At 36.1% G+C, this 14,826-nt stretch overlaps 1 protein-coding gene across 1 annotated transcript in view; it reads right to left on the bottom strand.

Moving 5' to 3' along the window:
- EVPL (envoplakin) overlaps nt 1-14,826 on the bottom strand; it is a 231,892-nt gene that overhangs the window by 124,207 nt on the left and 92,859 nt on the right. The window contains exons 5-8 of the mRNA XM_044090500.1: nt 6,712-6,840; nt 4,346-4,387; nt 3,628-3,789; nt 75-182 (exon numbers count right to left, since the gene is read on the bottom strand). Of these exons, the coding sequence (XP_043946435.1) occupies nt 75-182; nt 3,628-3,789; nt 4,346-4,387; nt 6,712-6,840 (441 nt within the window). The remainder of the gene's footprint in view (nt 1-74; nt 183-3,627; nt 3,790-4,345; nt 4,388-6,711; nt 6,841-14,826) is intronic.

The following is a 14,826-nucleotide window of genomic DNA, read 5'->3' as shown; positions in this document are numbered from 1 at the left end:
ATGCTCACACACACAGCCACACCAGCTCCCTTAGTAGTTTCTTAATTAAGTCTTGAACAGACGAATGGTCATACCTGAACAGTTTGTGCTGCTGGATGTTGAAGTTGAATCAGCTCATCTCCATTACTCTGGAGTTTGTTTATTGTGCTCTCTTTGTTCATCAGTTCATATGTTTTGAAATGCTAGAAGATAAAGAAGATATTCAATGTATGATCTGTATATGGCAGTTGGAATACTTTAAGCAATGAAGCTCAAGACTACAAAACCATGGTACAGAAAGGATACTTATTGTAATATTTACAGTAGTAACACAGAAGTCCTAATAGTAGCAGTGGTACTAACATTAGTTGCAGTAGTGGCTAGCTGTATTAGTATTAATTATAGTAACATTATGGTATTAATAGTGCCAGTAGCAGTAGCCTTGAAGTAGTAGCAGTTGCAACAGTATTAACAGTAGTAACATAATAGTACAAACAGTAGCAGATGGGGTAGCCTTTGCAGTAGTAGCAGCTGCAGCAGTATTACAAGTAATAACACAGTAATACTAATAGTTGCAGTTGTAGTACGTTTTGCAGTAGGAGTAGCAGCTGAAGTAATATTAACAATACTAACACACGGTACTAGTGATAGTAGCTGTTGTAGTAATTTTTACAGTAATAAAAGCTTATAATAATATTCACAATAATAACACAATACTACCAATAGTAGCCTCTGTAGTAACGTTTGCAGTAATAGCAGTTGTAATACAGTAATAACATGACACTACTGATAATAGCAGTTGTATTAATGTTGCAGTAATAGCAGCTATAGTAATTTTCACAATAAAAACACAATGCTACTAATAGTCACAGTTGTAGTAGCCTTTCCAGTGGTAGCAGCTGCAGAAGTATTGACAACCTTCTTAAAGGCTGCGGGTGTGGTTCTCAAAAGTGTACCTCCAAATGATTTTGTTCTGGGAGATGTCTTGGAGAATGGCAGACAAAACTGGAAGGGTATGCTTAGGAGAAATAGCTTGCATGATCTGCAGCCAAGTGGTGAATTGTTTTTGGATGTCTGTCCTAGCCACAGATTGCCTATCAAAATGCCATTTTCAAACATTATGCTCGTAAGTATACTTCTTACCCTACCACATAGTGATTGACGTGTTAGTAGTATCATCAAGTCTGAGGCTATATACTCTGAATACAAGGTGCTGAGCTATTATCTGAACTGAATTTGGTGGTAAGTTGGGTCAGCTTGCCAGTGAGGTGGTTTGACAGACCAAGTAAACCCATATGTGTAATGAATGTATTCTTGACATGCCTAGGCAGTGCTTTTGTGTCTAATAAATTCAACTTCCACATACATAAGTGCTTTAGTTGCATACCTGGGGAGATCAGGGGATGTGAAGTGTGTCTGAACGGGTTATTTTAGTAGTTTAGGCAATGGCAAGGAAATGTAGCTTAAAGGTGATTGGTGTTTGCCATGGTGATAACTCTAAGACCCACTGGTGGACACCAGAGATGATGAAATATAGTAGGTAAAAAAGAAAGAAGCCTTCTGTGCAATGTTATCAAGGTGGTCTGTGGAACTTATTCATATGGAGTCACAGGCCAGGAAGGTATCAGCTGCATTAGCCACTAAAATGAAGGCCTAAGAAAGTGAAAAAGTTAATGAGGTCATGGAGAATATCTTTAAGAGGGCTTCAAATAGATACTGGTAAACTAACCAGTGACTCAGGAAGAGGAGGAGGAGGATGTGAGGTGTTGCGAAAGCTCTTCAAGGTAGTGATGGAGAAATGCCCTTGCCTGGGAATATTGTCAAAAGGTGGAAAGAACATAAACTATTGTATCAAGTGGGCATGCCCTTTTTCTAGGATGTACATGGAATGTCTGGAAACATCTCTGCACATTAGGTCACTACAGCATTAAAGAGTTCTAAAAGACAGAAATATAGGTACTAGCATTATTATTATTATTATTATTATTATTATTATTACAATTCATTATTATTATTGTTATTATTATTATTACAATTCATTATTATTATTATTATTGTTATTATTATTATTACAATTCATTATTATTATTATTGTTATTATTATTACAATTCATTATTATTATTATTGTTATTATTATTATTACAATTCATTATTATTATTGTTATTATTATTATTACAATTCATTATTATTATTATTATTGTTATTATTATTATTACAATTCATTATTATTATTATTGTTATTATTATTACAATTCATTATTATTATTTTTTCGGTAAGCACAGTACTTTTAAGCCACTTGAATATTAAGCTTTAAATAGCCATATCATCAGTAGGTGAAATGCTTTGTTTTCTTTTGCTTATGAAGCAAATTTGCTAAGATTACATGTACTTACATATAGACATGCAATAATTGTGGTTAGTTTATAAATTCTAGTTGTATTTGGTAAAAGTTAACATATTTTCACCTCTATTTCTGCTCCCTGCAGCTGACTATCAGCTGTCCCTTGTTTTCTCCTCATCTACCACGTCTACTGGACGTGACATTCTCCCGTGGGCTATACCTGACGCATGTCTGGGGCTGGTGAGGAGATTGCAGACCCTGGGAGAGTATCATAGTGCTGTTGAGTGTTTTCCTCTTTTCTCCCACACCCTGCTTGTGTCCAGAAACATTTTCCTACCCCAAATTCAGTTCGCAGTTAAAAGTTCATCTCTAGAAGTTGACCAAATGCCAATGTTATAACTCTAACTGCATTACCTAATTCCACCATCTCCTAGCCTACAAACTTCCAACCCAACATTTCCCAACTACAGCCCTCTCACTGTATAAGTTTACTTCAGGATCTGTATGATGCTGTTGTATATAATTATAGCCATCCACCCATTCACATCCCTTTTTTCCCATTTTTGCACATTGGGTTGGGTTGTTATTTCAACAGTGATAGTCATCTAGTGCCAAGGTTCACACAGTCAGGTGGCTACACCTACTGCACTTCTTCTATACCACGCACTCACATGGACACTCACACCTCTTGCCATTCTAGAGTATCCAATCCACCTACTTGCATGCCTTTGGAATGTGGGAGGAAACTGGAACACCTAGAGGAAACGTATGTGAATACAGGGAGGAGAAGCAGACTTCACACAGAAGGTACCGCAGCTGAAAATCAAACCAGAGATCCTTTTGCTGTGAGGTGACAATGATATCCGCTGAGCCACTGTGCATATATATATATATATATATATATATATATATATATATATATATATATATATATATATATATTTTTTTTTAATTTTTTTTTTTAAGCCAAGCTTTGCACTTATACTTGTCACATTTTGTTTGTCATCATAATTGACTAATTGTATTCTTTTCTGTAATATTCTTTTCCAGGCTGAGACTGAAATTGGTCATGTGTGATCAGTTCTTTGCCTCAGTCAACAAATTCAAGTAAAATAAATAAATAAAATAAATCCTGAGGGTGGAGCATGCAATGGGTAGCAATGCTGAACCCTGCTTCCCATGTCTGCAACAGCTATCATTAACAGGATACCCCTCTCACTCTCAGAAAGCATCTTGCAGTTGTTTCTCTGGTCTCCACCAGAAAAGTTAAATTGTATCAGTGGGAAGAAGGGATGCATACTTACTTCATACCGTCTTCTTGCTTCCTCATGGTCAGCCATCTGGTCACTCCAATCCTGTTGGACGATTTTATTTGATTCATCATTAAGGGCCATGAGCTCCCTGGTGCAGCCTTGCATATAGTCATACAGGCTACCGAGGTAGATCTTACGGCTTCTAGAAGATTCCTGTATCAAGTTAGTGATAAAACAAGATAATGTGAGTTAAAAATGGATCTTGACAGATTTGTATTCTGCATTTTTTTAACATAGGTACTGATAATAATGATTATGATGCAGACGCTAATCACTTTGTTTAATTATTTGCAGATAACAGAGTTTTTATGTTCCTGTCATGAAAAAAAGAAGTTCTCAGTAATTTGTGTTTCAGTTATACAGAACATTTTGCTGATGCTTACGTCATCTCTGTGAGTAAGCAAAGCATACCCTTGTTGTAGTTCATACAAACATGGCAGACCACAGCATTTCTTTCTGCAGTAGTTATAGACTTCAGATTGAAATGTGAAATATGTTAATTTGCTATAAGATTGATGAGGAACTAGCTGCACTTGTTGCAGAAACAGTGCATTGGGGTGAAAATACAGCTACCTTTTCTAGGTGATATCACAAGAATATAACATATGGTCACTAATGGCACAGTCCCCAACAAAAGCCTTCAGACATCATGAATAATTAGCTTATTTACAGAAAGTATGATGCTTGCATGATATAATGCATTACTCACCCAGAGGTCTTTATACTGACTCTGGATTGCTGCAAGTTGTTCCTGAATGAGACAAAAATGAAAAGAAATTCCATTAGCATGTGTATCACAGCTTACATTTCCAGCTACATAAAGCTGTTTCTATTGGCCCACATCTTTCAAGGATAAAGGACAATGTCTAGATATGGTTAATGTCTTCCTGAGACTATCAAAGTTACTGTCAATAACTAGTGCCTGCTTTTATGAAAGTAAAAATGTACAGCTATTTGCAGTGAGATCTAAAACTAAACGAGTGTTAGTTAATATTATAATCTAGAATGTCCCTGCTCCATAGCATAGAATGATAAAGTTCTAAATATGACCCAGATGGACTGAGTTAGAATAATGGCTTGGCTGCTAGAAGATCCAAACAGAGGAGGGTGTGAATGAGTATCTGAAGCTGTCTTTGTCATCCTGGGGGCTGGGGTGGGGTGGAGGGAGAAAGACAGAGAGAAAGAGAGAGAGAGAGAGAGAGAGAGAGAGATATGACATTCAGCTGGCTTATTGTCACTGCCAGCAAGTGGAGTCTTGTGCAGCACCAAAATGGCCAGGGAAAAGGACACATGTTTGGTGATTCCAAGTTAGTGATAACCCTCATTAATGCATGGGTGGGTTTAAGCACACAAATGCCGGGGAGGACATAGTACTCTACAGAGTGATGCAAGTGGACAGATTACCTACTAGCATCATGTTGAGGATCTCATTATAAATAATCTTATTGTAGAAATGCAAGCAAGAGTACAAACCTGCTAGGTGGCTGTTTGGATGACAGCCCCTCCAGTTGGCTGACAGCTCCATGTCAGCCCTTCTGGCTGGCTGTCAGCTATGTGTCAGCCCTTCTGATTGTCTGTCAACTCCATGACAGCCCTTCTGGTTGGCTGTCAGCTCCATGTCAGCCTTTCTGATTGACTCTTGCTTCCATGCTGGTGATACCAAGTGTAGGGGACTGAATGTCTTAAGACAAATAGGAGGTATTAGAAGGTTGAACGGCATGGAGGCAAAAAATAATCTAGAAAAAATATAATCCAGACTGGAGAAGAGAAAAGAAGTTCAACTTTGTAAGGAGACTATCATGTTATGGCAAAGAAAAGTAAGAAAATTGTTTTCCTGGAGAGGATTGTGTATGGTGGTTGCTGTCAAGGTGGAGTGAGACTTTTAATATGTTAAAGAACATGGTTATAGTACATTGCATGAGTGATTGTTAATACCTAAAGGGTACATATATACCTTTGTAATGTTATGATTGTCTTATTTGAGTGCAGGTAATAAGGCCTTTATAGAAGTGACTGTGCCAGAGAAACTGGTAGTAAATGTTACACAATAGTTATGTTACAGGAATATACTTAACAAAAATGTGTGAAGACAGTTGTATACTGGAAGTTTTGGCAGAATATTTTTTTTTACTGTTACTGAAGAATGGATAATAAGAGCTACAATGAACTGCTTTTTCAGTAGGATACTGCAGGATTTATTAGGGATATGTAACTCATCTGTAACGTCCCCAACAAGATTGCTGCCTTGCTAAAGTATAAGTATTAACATTTATATGTAGGCAATTGTTTATTGGGAAATGTTACATAACTTACTGAAGTGGAACATAGCAAACATTAAGCTATTGGAAAAAGGCACGCCAAAAATGAATGTCATTGAACACCAAGAAATGTACTTTAAAAGTACGTTTTTTGAATGGCAAGTCCCAATGTGTGCCCCCTGGTTGTGGAGATAGTATCCCCCGCAGTACCCTAAATGGAAATCTGTAATCTAATTCTCCTTTGGAGAAAGGGAAAAATAAGAATTGTGTTACTGCAAGATGTTGTGATCACTGAGTTAAAGAAAAAGTGAAGGCAAATGTGAGACACCCAGTCCAATAAGGTCCAGTTTTGAAGAAATGCATTTGATGAAATATATACTAGTAAATTATATTTCACTGTTTTGATTACCTTAAGAAGGAATCTGTTACTGGGGTTTTAGCCAAGCTCTTCTATCTGCATCTACCTTTATCATGCTGATTACTCACATTTTTACTGAGGCAGTTACTAATGGTAACTGGGCAATCTGTGTTATTGTTGGAGAGAAGCAAGTCTTAAGATCTATAAGGGCAACCTTGTCTTATTTCAGTGAAGCTGGCATTATGTGAAAGGATTTGCTTTTACTTCAGGTTATTGAAGACTTATTTGTTGTTAGGTGAAGACAAAATTTCAAATGATAAAACTGCACTGTTTTATTGGGTAAGGAAAACTAGCAACTAGTGAATGTTAAATGCTATGAATTTTGAATGTTTTGCAGGAAGACCAGAATGAGTTACTGTGGGCCTGCATATTAATAATGTCAACAAAAATTTGCATTACCGGCTTGACTGTACTCTTTTCAATTTGTGGCCCGTACTCATCAATCTCCTTATGAAGGATGTTATGTTGTGCAACTTGTTTTTCCACATCTGGCAGTGCTGGTCCATATGTGCCTTTATTAATTTCTCTCTGTTAAAAGAAAAGAAAAGGTTAAATAGTCATCACATAAATGTACACTAAACAGCCCATGTGTCACTCTGGAACAGAAATTCTTTTTGTAATTTCACAGGCAAAAAAAAGGTTCACAAATTGTTTTTCTCTTCCTGTCTGTCTCTTTCTCTCTCTCCCATTACAAATTGTTTTTCTCTGTCTGTCTCTTTCTCTCTCTCTCCCATTTTTTGTATGCATTATTTGCAGATGGATTTTGTTAAATTTTCAGTATTGGCATTGATGACTATAATAGAAGGAGAAGTTACAAAGCTTGTATAAAACACACCACGAAGACAAGTGTAAAAGAAAACTGATATCTAAATGATTCTCTCTGTCTTTCTCCTTTTCTGTCTTATTCTTTTTCTCAAAAATATTTTATTGTTGTAGACTGCAAAAAATGTTTTCTTCTTGGCCTAACTATTCTCTTACTTGCTAGGAGTAGTATGTGCAACCACATGCTAGATGACTGAAAATTACAGAGCAGCTAAAAATAATAGCAGTAAACATCTTTGAAATATTTTATTTTTCTTTTCCCTTAAGGGGAATTGATCCTGGGGTTAGTAGAAGCTGCATGTGGTATGGTGGGGGGCAGATCAGGTTATTTACCCCTGCAGAAAACTGCATTTGACTTTCTGGCTTTAACTATCTTAATTCTGCAGCTGCTGCTGTATTTTAGTCAGAGGGCATACAGTTGATCATTCTAAACCCTTCTGGGGTAAGTAATGGCATTTTGTTCTCTTTAAATGCATGACACTATTCAAAATATTCTGCTTAAAACTGTTATACAGTATGGACAACATTTAGATAAGTTTGCGGATGGTGTGTTTATCACATTCAATTCAATTATTCATTTATTTAGGCCTTCTCTCATTACAAAATGTTAGAAGGGAAAATGTACAACGGACTTAGCCTTGGCTTCTCCTGTGATGTAAAACAATCATCCAACTAACTAGAAACAGCTAGGTAAAAAAAGAATTAACAAAAAATAAATAATGCTGTTGTTACTATTATGCCATAAATGCAGAATTTGTACAAAGGAGTACGTATAACATAAATCAGAGAGAGAGATTGTTACAGATGAACAACTGTTGACTGTTTCAGATGATAATTTAAGATCCTTCCTTGAACAAATTAAAACATGTAAACAGAGAAACATTGGACCATCTACTGAATAGCACAAAGAAGAATATATTTGTAACTGAAAAGGTAAAATTATGGAATTGAAAAAAGGATTTAATACTTTGCAGAACATGTGCAGAAAAGAAAGCCATACTAATACAACTTCAGCACTCTTAAAGCTGTTTGAAGCCATATACAAGTAGAAACAGTCAGACATGGTACACATTACAAAGAAGAGAATAACAACGCAGGAATGTAATGTGCTAACAGGGATGCCTTTCAGAAAAAGTTGAAGGAAATTGAAAATTAGATGATAGGTAGGAAGTGGAACCCCAGGTGCATACAACTCTGGTGATTGGCACACAGGTAAAAGCTGCAAACACAGCCCTCATTTGCCTACTGTGTGAAGATGAGCAAATCACTTAACTAGACATTGATCCCAGCTTACCCCTGAAAAAAGATTATGTCTCCAGTGGGCCTGTCTGGTTAACAGACAGGATTATCATGACCTGATGACTCATGAAAACAGTCATATGCTCAAGAAATGGCATAAGAACCAAAGCAGAATAAGCATTCTGAATAATCACCAAACCAAAATGTCATACTTGTCATCAAAATAATTATTTGAAACCCCAGATATGGTTATACAATGGGAAACATATCAGGAAACGCCAATCATTGATAACACTCTCAGCAAAGCAAAGAATGATTTAAGGGAAACTCCAAGGAGCTAATAGAATTAATGGATGTTTTCATATACAGTAAGAAAGACCCTAGAGTAATTGTAGAATATTAACAGAACACATTACTAAATTAGAACCATTATGAGGGAGATCCATATGACATAAAAACTGACAGGATTCATACCTGGGCAACTACACTAGGAAGAAATTAAGCACTAACAGAAAAACAAAAAAATCAGAATGGAAATGAACAAGTAGAATGCCATCATGGAAACATTAACTAAAACAACTGTGAAGCAATTAAGAAAAGAAGCATTGCTATTAGATGAATACACTAAAGGAATAAACAAAATCTCTTAAAAAGACAGACATGCTAAACTGAAAAAATCCATATTTGCATTATACAATTTTTAACAGGAATTTAAAAACTTCTGTGCAGGCTGGTTCATAGAGTAGGTTCATAGATTAGTACTTAACTAACTGCCATTGCGAGCCATTTTAAGCCTAGTTAGTTATCTCTTGTGAGATTCAAACCCTGCACCTTGTGTTTGTAAGGCAAACACATTTATTATTAGGCCACCCTCCCAACCCCTCTTAATTTCTGAAAATGCAGGAGACATACAGACAAGGCAAGCAAATGGTACAAAACAAACAATTTAGTCAGTACTCAAGAGAAAGCAAACACAAGATGCAAAACAATTTATCCTTGACCAAGGTACTGGAAAGGGAAACAACAGCAGAAACAGCAATGCCATCACAGACAGAAGATGTTAATCAGTTCTAGAGACATATCTACATAGACCTCCTTGAATTGAATAAGGATGATGAATGACTAAGACAGAAAAGAAAAGAAAATCCGCCACAGAGGATATTGAATAGAATTAAATAATTTCCACTCAGATAAAGTTAAGAAAAACCCTCAGCTAGAAAACCCAAGTAATATTATAAATTATTTTTGCATAACTTTGTGGCTGAATAGTAGTTCACTTGACTGATTTTAAAAGAGTGAATAAACATTGTATATTTTCAGCTGACTGTGTCTCCTTTGGCAAGAGGGCAAATAAAGAATGTAAATAATTACTACACATTACCAAACGGGATCTGTGATTATAACCATGTTATTATGTGTTTGAGACACAGGTTCCAAAAATTTCATCAAGTTTTTTGGGTTTCTAATACCATGAAGGGAATGGACACCATTCCTAAGTCAAAGTATGATTAAAGTTCATGAAATTAGCATTGTTTCACTCTTTGATGTTAGCCAAAAGTGCTCTTCGCAGCACCCGCAATGTGCCCAGTAATGACTCCTTCTGCAATTCGTATGGTGTTACAGGAATTGGTAACATATCTAAATACGACTGTAAATTCTTTTTTAAAAGACCAGTTGCTCCTACTACTATTGGAACTGTCTGGGTATCTTTCTTCCACATGGCTCTTATTTCTGCCTTCATATTGAGGTATTTTATGACTTTGTGTCTCTCTGTACGCAAGACACTGTAGTCACTAGGTGTGGCAATTTCAATGATCAATGCTACTTTTGTCTTCTTTTCTTGGACCACTATATTCAGTTTTCTAGCATCTATCTTTTTGAACTGTTGGTATTTGGTGATCCCATGTGATATAAACTTCATAATTTTCTATGATTCTTTGTGGATCATGTTTCCAGTGTTTTTCAGCCACTTCGATACCATAATGTTTGCACAATCTCCAGTGTAACAATCTCGCCACATTATTATGCCTTTCAGTATACAGTCCCTCTGCCATTAGAGAGTTGCAACCAGCAATAAGGTGTGTGACTGTTTCCAATTTGGTTCCACAAAACCTACTTATGTCTGTTTCTCCCACATCTTCAATGGACTTTGTAAATCAGTGTGTATATAACCCACTATCTTGGGCTGCCAGTATTAACCTTTCATTTCTCAATGTAAATTCACCTCTCTTTAACCATTCCTGCATTCGTTCGTGATCAACATGAGGCTCTTCCAGAAGTTTTCTATACTTGCAACTATATTTACATTTTTTTCCACATTTCTTGCCTTCTCATCTGGTCTTTCACCTTATATTCTTTCTTTTGTTTTTTAGCACATTCAGTTGCTGCCTGGTTTTTATCCAATTCTGGTTTGATTTCTATTCCTACTTGTCATCGATATGCTTTTGCTAAATTAAGCAGAGATGTCATCTTAGATTTATTCTCCTTATGTTTCAAAACTTTCTCCAAATTTGGATCTTGTGAGGTCAGTAGATATGTGTGGAGTCCCACTATTGCAGATCTATACATGTAATCAATTTCAAGGAGGCCCATCCCTCCTTCAGAATGGGGAATATATAATCTTGGTATACCCTGATTTTTATAAATCATTTAGTGAGCATGAAGCATCCTTCTTGTTTTAATATCCAATCTGTCCAACACTTTTTGGGGCCAGTCAATCACTCCAAAACTATAAGTTAGGACAGGAACAGCAAACTTGATTTATGGCTTGGATCTTGTTCCTAGGTGTCAATGCTGTTTTCAGGATTAATTTAAGTCTTCTAAAGTACTCCTTACTAAGCTTTATTCGCATTTGTTCATGTTTTATTGCTGATCCTTCCTCAATTCCCAAGTATTTATACACCTCCTCTTGCTCAAGTTCTTTTATATCACATTCTTGTCCCAAACTGATGTTTTCCTGGTGCTGCAGTTTTCCTTTTTTAAAGGTTGCTTTTGCACATTTATCAAGACCAAATGACCTTCCAATATAATCTGAAAAAGTTTTGGCAACCTGCAGCTGTGCTTTCAGTTCCTCATCTGATGTGCTATACAATTTAAATCATCGATAAAAAGAAGATGAGAAGTCATTAGACTTTGTTGTTTTCTATAAGCCAAATTATAGCCATGACCAAAGCTAGCTAGGTAAACAGCTTAATGGAGTAATGGCAAGGCAAAATAGCAAAGGTGACAGGGAGTCACCTGGAATATCCCCCTTTGGATTTTTATCCCTGGAATAATAATCTGTCCTTTATCATGGCTTAATTGAAAAGTGGTCTGCCACTGTTTCATGGTTACTGTAATGTAATCAATCAGTATAGGTTGTACCTTATATGTTTTTTTAGCACTCTTTTATCCATAAATGTGGGATACTATCAAATGCTTTTTTATAGTTTATCCATGCCATACTTAGATTCTTCCCTTTCTTACAGTTCTCCACTATAACTTTATTTAACAACAAATGCTCCTTTGTTCCATAAGACTTTCTTTTATTGCCCTTTTGTTTTACTGCCATAATTGAGTTTTCTTCTAAATTACTATAAACTCTGTCAGCGTCAATCCCCATGTATAGTTTATATGTGGTCAGAAGACAAGTTATTGGTCTATAATTTTTAGGTAGCTTGCAGGTTCACTCTTAAGTAAGAGCATTGTTTCACCTGTTGTTAACCAGCACGGTGTCTGTTCGGGGTGTGCATATAAATATATCTTACTCATGGCTAGATCCTCGTGTAAAGAAGTTAATACTTTAAGCCAAAAGTTAGGTACTGCATCTGGGCCTGGGGTTTTCCAATTAGAGGCTTTTTTCAACTTTGTTTCAATCTCTCTAGCTGTTATTTCATCCCATTTCATATCCTATACCTTTAAACTTCTTATTCTTTCTTTTACTTCTATCCATTTAGCATCTTTGTTATGTTCCACGGGATCTTCATAGATACTTCTCCAAAATGTATCTACTTCCTCTTTTTTTGGCGGTCTATCATTTCCTTTTACCTTATTTCCCAATTCTCTATAAAACTTTTTTGGGTCATCAGTAAATTTCTTATTTTGTGCTTTTCCCTTATATTAATCTTCGTATCTTCAGAGTCTTTCCGCCTGTTTTGAAATTTTTAGTTTGTTATCTCCAATAGTGCATAATATATCCTGGTCTGTTCTAATACTGCACATTGCTTTTATCACATCTATCTTTCTTAATATTTTTGTTGATCTGTTCCCTCTTCTATAATCTTCTAACAATGACACTTCTTGTCTTAGCTGCTTTAGTTTTCTCTATTCAATATTTCCATGATGGTATTCGCATTTGCCCCCCCCCCCCCTTTTCCCTCGCTACCATATGTTCCTGTGGTAGAACTTTATCAGTTATTAATTTAGCAGCACAGTAATATATTCTGTTTATTTCTGTTATATCACATGGATCTCTATGGACAGTCCTAATTACTGTGTTCATTTGTTTTATCAAGCTTCTGACTTTTGGGGGTTTATTGACCTTCTGAAGTCTATTTCTCTCACTGATCTTGATATATCTATCTTTGTCTATTAGATCAAGCAACTCCTCTCTTAATTGCTTTTCTTCCATACTGAGGGCACCTCCCTTGTTTTCCATTTCCTGTGGGCATTCTATAGAAATTTCTATAGCATCTGCCTGTGACACATTTTCTTCAATTGCATCCTGTGTCATCTGTTGTTCTGTCATATGGGAACTCACTGGCCTATCACTCCTCAACGTTGACTGCATCAGAGTTTCCAAAGTTTCCTGTTCCTTTCCTTGCTGTTTAGCTTCAAGTGAATGTTTATACTGGTTTCCTGTGGAAGGCACCAAAATATCTTGATATGGCACCTGACCAGTTGCTTCCTCTTCCACTGGTTTCCCCTTAATTTGGACATCCGTTGCTCTATCCTGTTGTGGTGCTTTCTTTATTTGATTTTCTACACTGAATCCTTCTCTTTGCAGTTGTTCCATTACCTCAATTTTTTATTTCTTTGACTTCTCCATTACTAATCTCTTTTTCTACTTTTCCTCTTAGTCTTCTTATTTTTTGTATTGTAAAGTTTTCCATATCCGGATTCCTTTGCCTATATTTTTCTTCAAATAGCTTTGGTGCTGCTCTTTTTGTATTGGTTAGTTTTGCTTTCTCCTTTGCATAAATATTTCACCATATTAAATCTTTTTCTTTCCCCTGTCCATAGTTCTTCTTCACATGTCTCCTGATCTTCTTGCTTTTCCTTATTCTGAGGACTCACTCCATCATGCTGTGATGTAGTCTGTTTTAGACCTTCTACATTTAATCCTTCACTTTGCAGGCACTCCATAACTTCAACTTCTATTTCTTTAACTTCTACTTTACTAATCATCTTTTCTGCATTAAATCTTTGCACTTTTAGTCTTTTTATTGTGAAATTTTCCATTTTTCTTTGAATATCTTTGAAACTGCCTTCTGTATATTAGTTAACTTGGCTTTCTCCTTTGCATAAATATTGCACCATATCAAATCTCTCTTTCTTTCCCATATCCATATTTCTTTTTTATATTTTTCAAATATCTCTAGGTTTTGTTGTTTATATTTTCTCACTTCCTCAGAAGCTTCTTTTTCCAAAGAGATCAAAGTTTCTTGATCTATATACTGTTTTTCAAAAATCTGTTGTATTAACAAAAGCAAATTTTTATTTGAAGCTTGTGACAGTTTTTCCTGTGGAAGTATTTTTCTTTTCTCCAATTTCTCTCTTAATTGTTTTGTATATCTTGTATCTGGAAATTCTGGCCTTTTTACATAATAGTAACAATACATAATTTCTTTCTTATACTCAATAGTCCACTCTGTCATCTTTATGGCTCTTTTTTGGCCAATCAGTTTTTGTCATTTTTGTGGACTACTACTTCCTTCTACAACAGGGGGGCCATCCTCCCCCTGAGCCTGGTCTGTCCCCATTGTAGGATTGTTTCCATATTTTGAGGATTCTACACTGTCATTTTTTCCAGTCCTGGCACCAGTGTGCCTACCAGGATTGGGCACTTTTTTATCCCGGGTCTTGTGCACCCAGCTATGTTTTTTTATTTTTGATTTACTTCTGTCCACGATATATGCTATATAAATACAGTCTATATATCAGCATTGCCTTGGTGATATTTTGTGAAAAACAGGGTCCACTTCGTGAAGGTACTCACCAAGACTTGAGGATGAATTCAATTTCAGCACTACTATGCCCCTTTGCTTGCTTACTTTTCATCTCTTCATCTGGACCCCATTTCACCCTGAGAGCAACGCCATAGGAAGTAAATTAGGTTGTCCACATGATACTGTACAGAGGTCAGTCTGGCAGGTAAGCATAAAAAATGAATGCAACAAGCTGCTAATGAGCTTCATGCTGTAGCCCTGGGTTTGACTCCTTCAGTTCTGACCTGCCTGCTAAGTGTTTCTGATC

This window comes from Protopterus annectens, chromosome 12.part0, assembly GCF_019279795.1.
Source record: "Protopterus annectens isolate FY-2018-M chromosome 12.part0, PAN1.0, whole genome shotgun sequence".
Lineage (NCBI taxonomy): Eukaryota > Metazoa > Chordata > Ceratodontiformes > Protopteridae > Protopterus > Protopterus annectens.
The sequence above is the reverse complement of the archived record's forward strand: the minus strand, read 5'-3'. Positions and strand labels throughout refer to the sequence as shown.